The following is an 18125-nucleotide window of genomic DNA, read 5'->3' as shown; positions in this document are numbered from 1 at the left end:
ATCCTAGAACAAGAAACTTTTGGTAGATACTTGAAGCAGTAGGCAGATTATCACTTGTGTGTGTATTGACATTTTTTTTCTCATTTTCTTAAATATTTTGATATTAATTATTTGAATTGTCATAGTATATAAAGAAGCTTAAGAAGCTTAGGGCCCTGCCTCGCGGCCCTGTAAAGGGAAGGCGGGCGTCGCACTGGACTCCCGGCCACCATCCGGCTTTTCATGTCCTTCTCAAAGCTCAGCACGGTTGCACGTCAGACCATCCCCGGCAGCCAAAATGGTGAAGCACATGGAGAGCAGGGACGATTTTCAGGCAGCCTTGAACAGTGCTGGTGATAAACTTGTAGTAGTTGATTTCTAAACCACATTGTGTGGGCCTTGTAAAATGATCGAGCCTTTCTTTCATGCCTTCTCTGGAAAGTATAGCGCAGTGGTCCTTGAAGTAGATGTGGATGACTGTCATAATGTTGCTGCAAACTGTGAAGTCAAATGCATGTCAACATTTCAGTTTTATAAAAAGGGACAAAAGGTGGGTGAATTTTCTGGTGCTAATAAGGAAAAGCTTGAAGCCACCATTAATGAATTAAGCTAATCATGTTTTCTAAACAACCAGCTGTCAGCTGTTTAAAAACCTGTAATTTTTTTATTTACAAAAAAAATAATGTATGAAGACTATATACCCAACTGCCATCTGATTATAAATGACAATAAAATATTAATTCTACCCTTTAAAAAAAAAAAGAAGAAGCTTAGTGTAGTCCTGTAGGGTCTACCATCCTATGTTGGTATAGATCTAATGATAAAATGACCAAATTGGAGATTCCTCTCCTTTTTTGGGGTAGGGTAGGGGGAATTGCTTAGTTCAGTGATTCTGAAACTTTTTGGCCTTAGAACCCCTTTCACACTTCAAAGTAGTTGAGAACCAAAGAGACCTTTTATGGTTTATTATCTGTCAGTAGATACTATTAATATATTAGAAACTTGAGAAATTAAATATTTCATTAAAAAAATAACTAAACCTATTATATATTATGAAAAATAACTTTGTACCAAAACAAAACCATTCAGTGAATGGCATTGTTTAACTTTTTGCAAATTTTCTAGTGTCTGGCTTAATAGAAAACAGCTGGATTCTCATGTCTGCTTCAATATTCATTTATTGTGATATGTTGCTTTGGTAGAAGTATATAAAGAAAATCCAACCTCATACAGATACGTAGTTGGAAAAGAGAGGAATATTTTGATAGCCTTTTCAGATAAGGGAAGAAGATATCCTTTAACACTACACTCAAACTTGACCAGTAGTAGTTTCATAAATGTAGACTCTAAAACCATATCAGTGAACTTTTTATACTCTGTTAAATTAACATCCATTGGTCTGTCTTGCATTTTGGAATAGGTCTTTTGCCTATGAATGATTTTGTAACATCATATATTGGTCATTTGGAAGGTATTGGTTCACTTAGTTATGTAGATCTTCCAAATGTTGACACATTTCATTATATGGTATCAAAAAGTCACATTCATTATCACCACCACTAATCTGTTTAATTAGAAACAGGCTTTTTACATATTGGGAAATGTTCAAGTTCATGATGATGGATACAAGTTTTCCAAAATCTACTTTTCACTTTTAAACTCAAATTTTGTCATTGGCAACAAATACTCTCAGTTGTTTTCCTTGAAGTGACAGGTTCATTTTGTTGATCTTTGAGAAAATATCTGCTGAATACCCAAGTCTGTATAACTGTAGTTTGTCAGGTGTTCTGTCGAGTAAAAAGAGTTGTGTTGGTTAGTAACGCAATTGTATAAGAGCTTTTCCTCAGTCTTTGTAAAAGAAAGTCTTTATGTTTATTTCCCATTTCATCATACAGAATATTAAAGTATTCAAGGGTTGAGATTTAATTAAATTCACTTAAATCCTGCTTCAAGGACATTCTTTTTTTTTTTTTTTTTTTTCAAGATAATCTCTCTTCCTCCCTCTTCCCCTGCCCTGCTCTTTTTTACTGTCTGTCCACTTGCCGTGTCATCTTCTTTGTCAATTTCTGTTTTGTCTTCTCGTTTTTCTCCTCTAGGATTCACTGGGATTTGATCCTGGGGACCTCTGATGTAGTGAGAGGTTCCCTGTCACTTGCTCCACCTCAGTTCCTGGTTTCTGTTGTGCCTCGCCTCGACTCCCCTTTGTCTCTCTTTGTCGCGTCATCATCTTGCTGTGTAACTCACTTTTGTGGGCACTTGTTCATACTTTTTACCAGGAGGCCCCCGGGGATTGAACCCGGCATCCTCCCATGTGGTAGGCAGAAGCCCAATCACTTGATCGCTTGAGCTACATCTGCTTTCTTTCAAGGACATTCTTAAATGAAACTAACTTTTAAAAATTTTTTTAGTTTTAGCTGCGAGTGAGTGGCAGATGCAGTGACTGTTAGTATAGTATGGTGCTCCGCCTTGATTTGTGCTAAGCTACCAGTAGATTTGCTCTTCTTGTTTTTGCACTCGTCATTGCAAATATCAATATAGTGTAAAAGGCAAATAATGTTTTAGTATTAGAATGAAAATAGCCTTGATCTTTTAGACCCCTAAAATGGTTTTTGTGATCACCAGAAGTCCATAGACCACACTTGAAGAACAGCTGACTTAGTTCTTTACATAGGTTTCCCTTTGTTCACAGACCAAAAAATCAAGGAGGGTGAAGAAGAGGGAAATGATTGAAATTTTTAGCTTGGGTTACTGCGTGAAAGCCATGCCATTTACCACAATAAGGGCATATCGGGATAAGGAGTAAGTGTGTTGGAAGAAGAGAGAGAGTTCTGAGTTTCAGGGAGCTTGGAGAGCTTAGAAGTGGGAATGTTGATTAGTGCACTGAGACAGGGCCTTATCATAGTAGTGGCTTTTGCCAGGGAGTGAGCTGAGAAAACAGTAGAGGACAGAAAGAGGGACCCTGGGCAGTACCAATATATAAGGGGACAGGAGGAAGAGAACAGGATGATAGTAGTGTCAAGGATATCAGGAAAGGACAATTTCAAGAAAGGTAGGATGGTCAGAACTACCCAAATGCTGCAGAGAAGTCAAATAGAGTGGGGACTGAGACTTGACGGTTGGATTTGATAATGAGATTACTGGTGAACTTTGCCAGAACAGTAGGGATGAGAGCCAGAAAAGAGTGCATAGGCCCCTGTTTATACTATTATTTGGCAAAGTTTTAGGGTAAAGGGAAGGAAACTTCTTGGGCAGTTTTTGAGAGGTGAATTGTTAGGTTGAGGGAGGAGCCAGCAGAGAAGATACTGATGAGCTCTCTGATCTAAAAGAAAAGAAATTTGATTAAATAAATAGGCATTACAGGTGTGGTACAGTTAAGCTAATAGTGTGGTTTGGATTTGTAGAGAAGTGAGAAGCTGATGAAACCTGGATCCCCTAGCCAGAAAAGTTGCACAAATGACATATGGCCTTTTTTTTTGGTGGCCAACTTACTAATTCATTTCTAATTAATTGCTGGGTGTTTGGTTTGATGCATTTTTGCTTTAAATCAGCTAACTTCAAGAAGTTTAGATGCAGATGATTTAACTTTAATAATCTACAATTTTTTCAGAATGGAACATCTGTTTTTGGCAACTTTCACTCTATGGTAAAAAAGTACCAACAAAGAAGGATGGGATTCTTGCACAAGTGTAAGGATTGTGTGTTGCCCTCTGCCACCTCACCACCTTTAACCCTCTCCCCTCCCCCATGAAAGATATTAGAGTTTCCAGAATAGTTTGAGTAATTTCTTTCTGGGGTCAGTTTGAACTGCCAGTTTCAAGTAATGCCTGTATTAAAAACGTGTTGTTTTCAAATGTGCTTGTATTTCTAACTTCCTTTTCTTTTTCCTCCTCTAGTCTGTTCTCTGGGGAGGCAGAAAGGGGCCTTGGAGCTGGCCTCGGCGCCGGGAGAGGCTGGACTTCCTGTCTCTCTGTGCTGAATGGCTGCGATGGCGCCCGCTCTCACTGACGCAGCAGCTGAAGCACACCACATCCGGTTCAAACTGGCTCCCCCATCCTCCACCTTGTCGCCTGGCAGTGCCGACAATAACGGCAACGCCAACATACTCATTGCTGCCAACGGAACCAAAAGAAAAGCCATTGCTGCAGAGGATCCTAGCCTAGACTTCCGAAACAATCCTACCAAGGAAGACTTGGGAAAGCTGCAACCACTGGTGGCATCTTATCTCTGCTCTGATGTAACATCTGTCCCGTCAAAGGAGTCTTTGAAATTGCAGGGGGTCTTTAGCAAGCAGACAGTTCTTAAATCTCACCCTCTCTTATCTCAGTCCTATGAACTCCGAGCCGAGCTACTGGGGAGACAGCCAGTTTTGGAGTTTTCCTTAGAAAATTTTAGAACCATGAATACTGGTGGTCAGACAGCCCTGCCACAAGCACCTGTAAATGGGTTGGCTAAGAAATTGACTAAAAGTTCAACACATTCTGATCATGACAATTCCTGTTCCCTCAATGGGGGAAAACGTACTCTCACTTCATCTGCTCTCCAGAGGGGTGAGGTGGGGGGATCTGAATCTGGGGACTTGAAGGGGAGTATGACCAATTGCACTCTTCCACATAGAAGCCTTGATGTAGATCACACAACTATATTTAGCAATAATAGCACTGCAAATAAATCTTCTGTAAATTCCATGGAACAACTGGCACTTCAAGGAAGCAGTAGGTTATCACCTGGCACAGACTCCAGCTCTAACTTGGGGGGTGTCAAGTTAGAGGGTAAAAAGTCTCCCCTGTCTTCCATTCTTTTTAGTGCTTTAGATTCTGACACAAGGATAACAGCCTTACTGCGGCGGCAGGCTGATATTGAGAGCCGTGCCCGCAGGTTGCAGAAGCGCTTACAGGTTGTGCAAGCCAAGCAGGTGGAGAGGCATATACAGCATCAGATGGGTGGATTTTTAGAGAAGACTTTGAGCAAACTGCCAAACTTGGAATCCTTAAGGCCCCGGAGCCAGTTGATGCTGACTCGAAAGGCTGAAGCTGCCTTGAGAAAAGCTGCCAGTGAGACCACTACTTCAGAGGGACTTAGCAGTTTCCTGAAAAGTGATTCAGTATCAGAAGAATTGGAGAGATTTACAGCTAGTGGCATAGCCAACTTGAGGTGCAATGAACAAGCATTCGATTCGGATGTCACTGACAGTAGTTCAGGAGGAGAGTCTGATATTGAAGAGGAAGAATTGACTAGAGCCGATCCCGAGCAGCGCCATGTACCTCTGTGAGTAGAACCCGTACCTAACATTATTCTTAAAGATTTACTGAATCTTCACTAGGGAGAGTATAGCATTCTTTGTATAGATGCCTAGGTTTCTTTTTTCTTTTTCTTGATTTTAGATGTGGGTGCGTGTACCTGCTGATGAAAAAACTGGGAATTATTTCTGGTGTAGTGTTACATTACTATAGGCTAATGGGTATTAATTTCCTTTTGAAATCTTATTTTAATAAGGAAATAAAAACTAGAGGCATCCAACTTGTAAAACCGAATTGGCACTACTTTCAGAGTGAATAATTAGATTTCTCTTGAAGTAGTCTTAGGACATTTTTGTATGTTTTTATGGTCTGGCTGTTCAGATTGTGTTGTTTAGTAGAGGGGGCAAATGTTTAGTTGATCTACTTAATTTTGTTGGAATTTATAGTTGCTTTTAACTGGATTTTCAGCAGAGAACACACCCAGTCTTGAATTTTAGAACTTGAGATTTTCTTATGTTTTTAAGACAGTCAGAAAACACTAAGGTTATTTTATAGGTTGCCTCCAAGCACAATCCACTTTGACAACTTGACTCTCTTTTTTAAAGAGCCCACCTTTATCAGATTGGGATTTTACTTTCTCTGAACTAAATTAAACATGTTAACATACTTGGAATAAATTCTCACTGGTTTTTCCAAATCTGTTTAAGAAAATTCTAAAACTCTTCATGAGTGGCATCTTAAATTGGCATGGTAGAACGGAGGTGCTTTACTCTTTTCCTTTCCAATCCTTCATTTATCTTCTGTGTTCGATTTATGAAAGAGGGAAAACATGAGAAATTGGAAAAGAGGGGCAGGATAGTTGACTGGTAGATCCTCTTTCATTTCCTTTTTGGGTAGGAGTGTTGTGGTTGAATTACTCTTGAGAAAGCTGAAATGCGTGGACATACTGCAAGAATTAGTTTTTCTTTGCCTGCAATAAAAAGATGACAAAGATTTTCACTGGAGAGTTTGGGAGATAGTTATGCTTTTAAGAAGTAAATTTCCTGTTTTGTAGATTTCGTTTATATTATCCACATGCATAGCATTGTGTATCTAAATATGAAACTTTTATGTTTCTGTTCTGAGGGGGAAAGTCTGGGTAATTTTTACTACATTTCTTGCTTGAAGACCTAGTTTTGTGACCAGTTAGTTCACTTTGCTCAAGGTTCCACTTGTATTGCAGAGCTAATGTAAATATATTTTGGAAGCTTGCTACTGCTCTAACATAGCTAGCTATCTTTCTTTAAATGAATTAGTAGGTTAATCAACTTGCCAGTATTTGTGGTTTAGTCACATTGATTTTGTGGCATAAATCACTATTTCTCGAAAATCTTGGTTGGATTAAATATTTTGTGCTGAAAAGTTATTTTGTATAACAAGTACTATAGTTGAAGCATTTTAAATTGTACTTGTTTTGTGTATTTGAGAAAAATCATCTAGCATCTAAAAGTGTATTGTTTTCAGGACACATTACATTGAAAACATCTCTTGAGTTTTGATTTTCTAATCTAGTGAAATCAAAATATTTAAGACAATTTTACTCTTTTCACAGGATAATCTAGTGACTTGAAAAGACTTCTTAGTCTGTTCCTTTGTTCTGGGCATTCTTCTCACATAATAGCTTTTTGATTAGAAGGGTGTGAAACAGGACAACCAAGGAATCTTTCGGAAACTTTGGGATCAGTTGAATCCTCTTCTAATGAAATCATCTAAATAATGCCTTAAAACTTTGAATTTCCATCCATCAGATCATATTAAAGTAAGAAAAATTTGGGCACTAAAAGTATTGTCAGGTACATTTTTGCACATTATGATTTATTTTAAGATAAAATAATGTGTAAATACCTTAAAGTTCATTTTGAGCAAGGTCACCAAATTGGCTTTTAAGGTTGGTATTTAGCCAGCTGTTTGTTGACCTGAGTATTTTAAAGGTTTTCAGCTGTTGACTAGACAGTGAACCTAGAGGCTTTGCTTTAATTAAAACAGAAAAGGCAATTCTTTGGACTCTTGGAAAGTCTTTTCCTTGTGATCTAATGGCTGCGCCACAATCTCATAATCACTGGTAATTCTTAAAAAAATTCTTGAATGAGTAGTTAACTCTTCAGAATTGAATTTTCAAGTCTTCCCCACCCCCCCCCAGTTGCCTATTGAATATTTTACTCCTTTTATTCCTTAGCCGAAGTACTTCTTAGTCATGATAAAAATAATTAGAGGAGACTGATGAACTGAGTTGATTTTTAAATGATGTTGCTTGGGGAGCTGATGTGGCTCAAGTGGTTGAGCGCCTGCTTTCCAATATGAGAGGTCCAGGTTCAGGTCCTGGTGCCTCCAAAAAAACCAAAAACAAATGAAAAACCAACTCAGGGGAGCTGATGTGGCTCCGTGGTGGAGCGCCGGCTTTCCCCATTTAAGGTCCTGGTTCCATCTCTGGTCCCCTGTACCTCAAAAATGTGAATGAATAAATGATGTTGCTTGAATTTTAAGTGGATGGTTCTGTGAAAACTATAAGCCCTTCACCAAGAATTCAATTTGTTTTTTCTTCTTTCTTACCTCTTATAAGGAAGACAGTGCCCTATTGTAAGTTCTAGGTACTTGCTAGCAGTAGCAGAATGATTGGTTTGTGTATGTTGGATTTATGGCAAATTGTATGTTTGTCATTGTATTACATTTTACAGTTAGTAAATTATAGGGCTCACTGAGACACAGGGTAGAGTGGTTATTTATTGGTTAATTTAATTTTTTTGGTTAACTGATTTTACGTTTAGTTTAAAATTGTTATACCTTTTTGTTTTAAGAACTTGTTGGGAAAATCTTCCTAAAATGTTTCACATATCTTCCTGTCTTGAACATATAATGTATAACATATAATGTATAGTGAACATATAATTGCTTCTTTCTGAAAATTCCACACTTTCCTAGGTATGTTATGATGTCCTGTGCCATTGTTTAGTAACATCACTGTGGAGGGATAGAAATTTAAACAGTATCTCCTTGATCATGGTACTATCAGGGAAGCTGCATGTTTCAATAAATACCTTAATTAAAAAAAAAATATTCTTTATTACAGAAGTTGAGAGCTTGCAAAACAATCAGGCACATGTGTAGAATTACCATACAACTCTTCACCAACACCCCACATTGTTGTGGAACATTGGTTACAGATTATGAGATAATATCAGCGTAGTACCACTAACTGTGGTCCATAGTGTACATTTGGCATAGTTTTCCGTACCCCCCTATTATTAACACAGTACATCTTTGGCATTGATGCAAGAATATTACAGTATTGCTCTTAACTGTAGTTCATAGGTTACATTAATTGTATTTTTCCCATGCTTCTCCGCATTCCACCACCCTGCAGTAGTACGTCTGACCATTCTAGTTCACAGGATATTCTTGCAGTTGTGCTATTAGCTACAATTCTCATCCACCTTTGTTAAATGCCTTAATTTTTGATTCTTAACTGTAGAGGTAGAAATAAAAGCGCTTAATGGTCTCATGTCTGTAGTATAATGTTGAGTGTCTTTTTCTTAACTTCACTTTAATTTTTCTTTATAATTCCTCTTGCTTTTTCTTGGTTTTATTCTTATAAACTTCTATAGTAAGTACTTCCTGTTAAGAAAACAACAGTTTTTATAGATATTCTCTTAAATGTGCTCATAGATTGTCATATATAATATCCTGGGTAGCTGGACCACATTTTGCTGGAACTCTAAGAAATTTTTTTCTTGAACTGTCTTCTGTTTTGCTATGTTTATATTGAGGGTCAATATAAGAAATAATCCCATAAAATAAAATGTTTCATTATGACTAGTGAAATATTGTAAGGATATTGTTCTCTTTATTAAGCAATGCCTTCTTTATAAGGACCACAGAGAGAAAGATGGGCAGCCAAGTATAATTGTTTTTTTTTCCTAAGTTGTTTTAACTTGGTTTCCATTTTCCTGTTGTCCTTTGGAAGCTTCGTTCCTGACTTCATTTTGCCTTCCTATTCTTGTTCTACTTTCATGCTTTTATTTCTGGCTTAATTTATGCTAAACTGTGTTTTATTTGTTCGCCTCCTGAAGTGTGTTCCGTATCAGGATTGGGTATATATAAACAATAGATGCTTAGTTTGGTGACATGAAAGCATTTATCTGAATTTTGGATAATCTTGATTGCGTGACTTTCCTATATTTCTGGGAAATCTCACCCTCTTAGAGTTATTAATGAAGACCTCAAGGTCTAATAAATTATTAGTGTTTTTAAACTTTTGTTTTTTTAGGTACCGTGGAATGTTTCATGTTGTAACTCCTACTTGAACAACACAGGTGCTATTACCAAAGGTGGCAAATTGATTTGTCCTTATTTTCCTTCTCTCTTGTCTTTTCACAGAATGGAGTGGGAGGAACATTAGTCAGGAGACCAAAGTTTAACTGTTCTCTGCTACTAATTAGTTACATGGAGTAAACATGTTACTACTTTTTTTCCTGAAAAATGAGAGAATTGAAGTAGATGATCTTTGGGGATCCAACAATTTTTAAATGTAGCTATGTTCTGTTTATCTTTAGAAACATTGATGATCTTTTGCTCAGCACCATTTTTTCCTTTTGGGGAAGCTGAGGCAAAGGTCATAGTAAGCCAGGGGTGTAACTTGATACAAATCCAGTTTCTTGACTTGAAACTTTGATCTTTGTTTCTTTTAATGCCTTAAAATTAATATTATATTTCTTGGTCTGTGGAAAATATATGTGGGAATAAGTATGTTGTGTTCTTATGGAAGCTACTTTAGAGCTGAGTAAACTCATTTGCTGACTACCTTTGATTTAGTGTCCCTTGCTTTTCTGTTAACCTAAGTTTTATATCCAATGGCAGAAATTGTAACTTTTGTATTTTTCCCCTGCTCCCTCCCATTTTTTCCCTGAAGAGACATGGCAGTAGGAGAAATTCAGTGCTTTGTGTGAGGTTCTGAAGGAAAGAAATGAGGTGGCAGGAATTTGGGGGTTACCCATCCGTAGACCTAGTTGGTACAAAATGGTTTCTGTTGCCTTGTGATTGGTGTTTTTGTTTTCTAACATCGAGTGAAAATTATTTTTTTATGGTAGTATTGAAAAGGATCAGATAGTAAGTACTTTTTTTTTTTTTTTTATGTTTCCAGGGCTGGGGAATGAGCCCAGGACCTCGTATGTGGGATTCTGGTGCTCAACCACTGAGCCACATCAGCTCCCCTAAGTGTTTTATTTTCTTCTGTTTGCTTGTTGTTTGTTTTTAGGAGGCACCAGGGACCAAACCCAGGACCTCCATGTGGGAAGCAGGCACTCAACAGAGTGTGAGCCACATCTGCTCCCATTAAGTACTTATTAAAGGAGCAAATGTGTAAGGCATGAGATGCCATAGGTGAATAAACTGAGTCTCTGACCTCAAGGAATTAATAGTTTTGAAGAGGAGTTGAAAACATGTTAAGAGAAAGACAAATAATTAGAAAAGTACTTGGCATGCAGTAATATAAATGCTGCAAGATAGAGATGAAATTGGTAGAGTTCACAACTGGTTGATGGGATTGGAAAGAAAGAGTATTAGAAATGAGCCTTGAAAAGTGGCTACAATTTGATAAAGTTTTTTTTTTTTGGTTGTGGTCTTCTGTGGTACAAGGCAGAAGGCACAGCCTTATACAGAGAGGCATGGGACTTTGCTGACTAGAAGGGGGATATTTTAGAAACCTAATGGTATATAGATAAGAAGTGAATAAATAGAGTGTAAAAAGGAAAAGAGGTAATTCCAGAGATGATACAGGGGTGGAATTGATGGGATTTAATAACAGTGGCTTGTGGGGCGGTAGAGGAGGGATCATCAAACCAGAGGTTCTTAACCATTTTTTGTTCCACGGACTCCTTTGCAGTCAGGTAAAAAACACAGACCCATTACTAAGTCCATGCTATATTGTGTTTTATTTAATTAACAAATCACAGCTGTACCAACACATCCCCACAAGAATTTTTTTTTTTTTTTTTTTAAATTTCATTTCAAGCTCATGGACCTCTGGTTAAGAACCCCTGTCATAGATTCAAGTTTCAGGCCTGACAGACTGCAAGAAGAGATGGTGACCAGAAGCATTTCAGTATCCAGTTTGCAAAATAACCCTAGTAGCTTAATGGTGCAGGTTCTTTATTGAGATCTTAAAAACAAAGGTTTGTGTGTTCTTTACACATTCCAGCAAGTGTTAAAAATAAATTATTAGGGAATGGGATTCCAACTAATACTCTGTAAACTAAGAGTTGATTTGTACAGAGCAGACTTAAAGCCTTACATTGGGTCTTTGGAATTTATTAATTTATTCACCAAATCCTTATTGAATGTCTACTCTGCTAGAGTACTAAGTGTTAGGGATATAATGGTGAGTTAGAGCTGAGACACAGTCCCTGCCCTTGTGGGGTATATAGATTAGAAAGAATAATGATTTAAGCACATAATTACTTAGATAATATATTTGCGATTATTGTTGGTGCCACAGAGACAAAATTCACAGGGCTATGAGGGTGCTTATCAGGGACATCTTATCACTATAGAGTGTGGGGATGTCATGGAGAAGTGGCACAGAAGCTGAGACCTGAAAGGTGAGTCCGAATTGGGCAGGGAGTCCATTACAGACTGAGAAAATAGTATATGTTAAAGATAAAGCCCTGGGGGCTGGAAGGTGCTTGATGCTTTCAAGATATAGAGCAAAGTGTAGAGTATTTAAGAAGAGTATGGAGAAATGAAATCAGAGAGAATTGGTAGAGGCCGTGTCATGTAGGTGGACTTGTATAAATTTTTATTGTGAAGCCATTGACAGATTTTAAAATGACTGGATTTTTAAAAAGAGCTCTCTTATTGTGTGGGTAGTGGGGTGAGTGTGATTTTAGGATGATCAGATTTTTGCGGTAGGCCAAGTAAGAGAGAATGGTGGACTTAGCTGTTGGCTGGGGAGCTTAAGAGAATTGGATATTGGAGAAAGGTGAACAGGACTTGTGATTGGATTGGGTGAGTAGATGGTAGGGAGAGGGAAGCAGTATCAAGGGTGATTCTCAGATTTTTAGCAGGAGTAACTATAGGATGAATCTGCTGAGGTGAAGGGAGGACTGGATGGGGGAGGAGTTGAGGTGAACATTCAATAATTTTGATTTAAACGTTTTTGGCAGAGGTTCTTGTGTTCTTTGCAAAGCATCCTTTTAGACTCCAAAGTATGGTAAGTTGTTTACTGGAAAAGGAAAAGCTTGGTGCCACAGTCTATTACAAATAAACAGTACTTTAGCTTCCCTACTCTTTTTTGAAAAAAGAACCTAAATGGTCTAAATTATTTTGCAATAAAATAATGGCTTATTGAATAATAAAATAATGGCTTTAGAAATTCATGCCTTAGATCATGTCCTTTCATGTCTACCAGTTCATTATCTTTTTCTGTTGTCTATTGTGTAGCTGGGAAAATTATGTTCATATATTCAATGTAAAGGGAGTATTGTTTCTAGAAATTTGAACCAGGAAGCTCTAAATAAGGATTTAGAGAAAACCTTATTAATTTGATTCCCATTAGTTTAGGCTTTGTGGCAACTTTAACCTATTTGATTTTATATTTGTTTAATTATAAAGAAAGCTTCTTTGCATCAAAGCAGTAAACAAAGTTTTGAAATCAATTTAAATCTGCAGAAAGTATTTGGGGAGTCTGTTCTTCAAATAATATACTAACCAGTTGCTGTTAATTTGTAAATGTTGTGGTTTGCTCTGACAGTCTCTTGGTAGCATTGGAACAACTGTATGTATAGATTGTATTCAGTACTCAAGGAAGAAGTCCTGTGGAGAAAATTTATTTTTTGTGGTTGGGCAGGAGTGATTGAGAATGGCGACCAGGGAGATAGGTTATATTCCATTTTAAATAATTTTCTTTTAAGTTCTTTTACTTTTTCCTCATAGGATAAAGGACATCACCCAGGGGATTGAATCTGTTTATATTTGTGGTGATCATTTTCTTGCTTGCCATTTAATTCCTAATTCCTATTTGTTCTAGTACTTGGAAATGCATCTTGGGAGGATAAAAACTGAGACAGACTGACTTTAGGACCTTTGAGACTAAATTAGTCTGAAATCTGAGATGACCACACGGGGCTCTGGGAGGATTTTTTTTTTTTTTTAAGAATTTTTTAAAAAATTTATTTCTCTCCCCCTTCCACCCCCTCCCACCCCCCGCCCCAGTTGTCTGCTCTTTGTGTCTATTCACTGTGTGTTCTTTGTGTCTGCTTCCATTGTTGTCAGCAGCACCAGGATTCTATGTCTATTCTTGTTGCATCATCTTGCTGACGTAAGCCCTCCGTGTGTGCGGCTGCCACTCCTGGCCAGGCTGAACTTCCTTTTGTGCGGGGTGGCTCTCCTTACGGGGCGCACTCTTTGCGCGTGGGGCTCCCCTACGTGGGGGACACCCCTGCGTGGCCAAGTTGGTCCAAGTCCACTTCTTGGGAGGATTGTGACTAAACTGATTTGGGCAAACTAGGAAACAACATTCTTAACCAACTTTGCCTAGTCAGACAACTGAGTTGAGACATGTTGATAGGGAAATAATAATAGCCTACTTTTGTTGAATATTTTGAGCCTAGGCAGTGTTATAAGAACAAATCCTCACAGCAGTACAATGTGATAGATCTTATCCTGGTTTTATAGACCAAAACCAAGGAGTGGATCATTTATGTAACTTACTTAATGTTAAACAGCTAATAAGAAACTAAGATATTAATCTAGGGAAGCAGACTTGGCCCAACGGATAGGGCGTTCGCCTACCACATGGGAGGTCCGCGGTTCAAACCCCAGGCCTCCTTGACCCGTGTGAAGCTGGCCTATGCGCAGTGCTGATACGCGCAAGGAGTGCCGTGCCACGCAGGGGTGTCCCCCACGTAGGGGAGCCCCATGCGCAAGGAGTGCGCCCCATAAGGAGAGCCGCCCAGCGGGAAAGAAAGCTCAGTCTGCCCAGGAATGGTGCCACACACAGAGAGCTGACACAACAAGATGACGCAACAAAAAGAAACACAGATTCCTGGTGCCGCTGATAAGGATAGAAGTGGTCAAAGAAGAACACACAGCAATTGGAAACAGAGAGCAGACACCTGGGGGGCGGGGGTGGGGTGGGGAGAGAAATAAATAAATCTTAAAAAAAAATAAAAAAAAAGATTAAGCTGTTTACCCCAAAGCCAGTGCATAAACGCTAGCTATATTAGTGGAAACAGAAAAATTGTCTGTTTTAGACATGGCTAATCAAAAGAGCTCTACCAAATATAAAATACGGCATTTAACTTTATGTTCAGGCGACTTCATAAGAATATAAAATAATTTGGTAATATATATTCTGAGGAAAGCTATATAATGGTCTGTATCTTATGAAAATGTACCTTTTTTATTTTTTATTCCCCCCCCCCCCCCCGTTGTCTGTTCTCTGTGTCCATTTGCTGTGTGTTCTTCTGTGACTGCTTCTATCCTTATCAGTGGCACCGGGAATCTGTGTTTCTTTTTGTTGCATCATCTTGTTGTGTCAGCTCTCTGTGTGTGTGGCGCCATTCTCGGGCAGGCTGTACTTTACCTTGCGCGTGGGGCTCCCCTATGTGGGGGACACCCCTGTGTGGCAGGGCACTCCTTGGGCACATCAGCATTGCACATGGGCCAGCTCCACATGGGTCAAGGAGGCCCGGGGTTTGAACCGCGGACCTCCCATGTGGTAGGCGGATGCCCTATCCATTGGGCCAAGTCCGCTTCCCTGAAATATACCTTTAAGTCTGCAATACTTTATTATCTATTTCTTTTGGCAGACTAGAAGTTGGATGGGATGGGCTAGGTTGTTTTGCTGGGGCAACGTGGTATCGAAGGACGTGGCAGGGGTAATAAAAAAGGAAGGAAACAAGGGAATTAATATTTAGTAAGCCACTTTCCATATGTTAGGTGGTTTACATTTGATAATTTATTAAAATCTTTAAAACATGATGAAAATGATTTTATGGTTAAGACCTGAGGCTATTGACCTTGCTTGAAATCATGGTAAAGATAGAAGCAAGTTCTTTTTCACTGCTCTTTCTACATTTTCTCTTGGAACCCATTAAGGGGGAGCAAAAAGATGATGCTATTTTGAGAAATGCAGCATCTTGAAAGCACGTCGCTTCATGTGTTTGTAGTAGCTCCTTTGGAAGGCACAGTACCCTGATGGGCATGCCATTGACCATAGAGGATGATGAGAAAGTTAAATAATTTTTCTTTACTATTTTAATAATCCAGAGAAATGACCCTTTCATAATTTTTCCTATCAAATGGTTACATGAAATTTTGACATTCTAAAGGGCTAATTTATATTTTAACATAAATGAAAAAAATTCTCATTTCCATAGTTGCTGGGAAAAAGAAATCTTCTAAGATGTCAGGGTATTTTATGTTCTTCTTTACTTTTCTTTTGTACTTACAGCTAATATAGAAAATATAAACATATACTTAGTGTTTATGAAAGTATTTTCCTCAGGGAAGCCTTTTTTTCTGGTAAATTTGATTATTATAAATACTGGAAAGGAATGAAATAGCATTGAAAGATATGATTGACTTTCACCCACTTAAGTCTAAATTGGTGTAATTTCAGTGCCTGAGGTAGGAGGTTTATGATTAATATTTGATATCTTATTTTTTATTGATTTGGCAATCCTCAGAAAACCTGAAGGGTGAACTGGAGATCATTAGTTTTCTTAGCATTTGTGGGATTAGTATTAAAGAGGGAGCAATATAGTAGAAATTCTTGACTACTACTGCAAAATGTTTTGTCTTTGGATCTTCATAGGCTTAAGTTCCTCATTTTTAAAATCTTAATTATATCTTGTTAAAAAATGTTGCTTGTTTTGTAACGATGGGATTAGGCTGGTATTAAAAAGGCTATTGTCATTGTCACAGGCGTACTATCCATTTCACTGCGGTACGCTGGTTGGCCAAGTGATCATTCATGTAGTCCTCATTCCACAGGGAGTCTACAGGTTGGGTTCTGTCACAAAGTTAGTGGCAGGGCTGTAGCAGTTCGCCCACTTGTTTCTCTCATGCGGTAACCTGGTGACAGTGCCAGTGTGTGTGCCTGCATTAACTTTGCTTTTTCCTTTTTTTTTTTCCTGAGTTCCACTTTTGGCAGTGCAAAATTATGAAAGTAAGATTATGCTGTCCTGAATGGGCCATCAGGCAGAAGTGTTATGAGAGCGTGAACCTAAAGTCTTCTATGAGGTGATTTAATAAAGCTGTTTCATAAATCTCCCTAATGAAAACCAACCATCTACATCTCCCTTGCTCACAAAAAGAGCAATAAAGGGGAGCAGGTGTAGCTCCGTGTTTGAGCACCTGTTTCACATGTATGAGGTTCTGGGCTCAATCCCCAGCACTCTCAGGGAAAAAAAAAAGAGTGATAAAGTTCTCTTTGATTCTTGTTTCTTTCCCCGAAACAATTGGCTAAATTTTAATACAGAGTATAAAGTTGGTTTATATAGAAGTAGGGTACCTGTTGCCTTTTGTCACTGTCATATATAAGAGGCAGAATTACAGTTATTGCTTTTTAGATATATAAAGTTTATATAGTTGAATCCTGGATAGTTGTCTCAAATTTTTATAATCAGCCTCCCCCCAGGTGGCTCCCTTGTCTGTCTGCTTGTCTTCTTTAGGAGGCACTGGGAACTGAACCCGGGACCTCCTGTTTGGGAGGTGGGTGCCCAGTTACTTGAGCCACATCTGGAGCTCCCCTCTCATAGAATTTTACTTTGAGAATAAAAAGACTGGGGTGGGGGTTGGGGTTCAAAATTATTTTCTTTGGATCTTGAGAATTTTCAGCTGAGTTGCTGTAATCACTGTTTCTTTAGATTTCCAACTGGGTGAAAATGTTTTTCTTTTTAAACTGGCACTCCCCCAACAGATTTTTCCAGCAAGTATTTTTTGGGCACACCCTGTGCATAGTGAATTTTGCAAGATCTTTATTCACAAAGCTGGAAGACAGGCCAATCTTCTTTTTGTGAGATGAAAGCAAAGTGAAGTTTGCTTAAGACTCATTTTGGTTCTACACAGCTGTATTTGAAATTAATCTCTTATGCAAATACATTCAAGCATTCACAGTAGGCATTTGATTTCAAAGTGTCAGTAGAAAGGCTCATTGAGTATTTGCAGAAAGTTTGCTTGGTACAGTGATTATCCTCCCAGTTGAGAATTCTCTTAATTTTTTGTGTTAACTCGATAGTGGGTAGGACTCTGGCCCAAGAGTTGAAAGGTGTGTGAGGTGACTTTGAAATGAAAGTGTACGTCACACGTCAAGATATTGATGTGCTAGTGATATGCACACATCCATGCATACATACATATTTGCCTTACTTTTCTGTCAGACAGAAGTTACTATTTCCATGAATGTCCAAAGCAGTGTTAGGTGATGTAAGCTTCCATTGCTTATTTTAAGTAGACAGTATGTGATGCTGTTACTAGATGAGATAAATGTCCTTAACTTCAATAATGAATGATAATTTAAGATTGGCTGACTTTTTTAAAGAACTTAGGGAACACTAAGTGTTTCTTAGAAGACCAACTTTTGAAGAGCTGTAAGTTATGTCCCTGTAATAGAAAATAGTGATCAGAGGGTTAGCATAGTTGATAATGGGAATAGAAATTATAATTCGTCATCATTGATCATGGTCAAAAGTATCTCTTTGACAGTCCCAGAAGAGGACTTCCAGAATTCTGTGAGCAAGAATAATAATAAAAATGTCAAGGTTACTCTAGTTACCTAGAGACAAGACTTTTAGGATCATCTCTCATCGAGAGTATCCTTGCCCCTAAAGGTTAAAAGGAAATGCTTCTCTGGCAGTGAAATGATAAAATGCT

At 38.3% G+C, this 18125-nt stretch overlaps 1 protein-coding gene across 9 annotated transcripts in view; it reads left to right on the top strand.

Annotated features, from left to right (window-relative positions):
* KANSL1 (KAT8 regulatory NSL complex subunit 1) overlaps positions 1-18125 on the top strand; it is a 201180-nt gene that overhangs the window by 49894 nt on the left and 133161 nt on the right. For all 9 annotated transcript variants that reach the window (XM_058284440.2, XM_004447124.4, XM_004447123.5 and 6 more), the window contains one exon: positions 3873-5244. In XM_058284440.2, the coding sequence (XP_058140423.1) occupies positions 3956-5244 (1289 nt within the window). In that variant the 5' untranslated portion in view covers positions 3873-3955. The remainder of the gene's footprint in view (positions 1-3872; positions 5245-18125) is intronic.

Source organism: Dasypus novemcinctus, chromosome 21 (assembly GCF_030445035.2).
Source record: "Dasypus novemcinctus isolate mDasNov1 chromosome 21, mDasNov1.1.hap2, whole genome shotgun sequence".
Taxonomy (NCBI): Eukaryota; Metazoa; Chordata; class Mammalia; order Cingulata; family Dasypodidae; genus Dasypus; species Dasypus novemcinctus.
The sequence above is the reverse complement of the archived record's forward strand: the minus strand, read 5'-3'. Positions and strand labels throughout refer to the sequence as shown.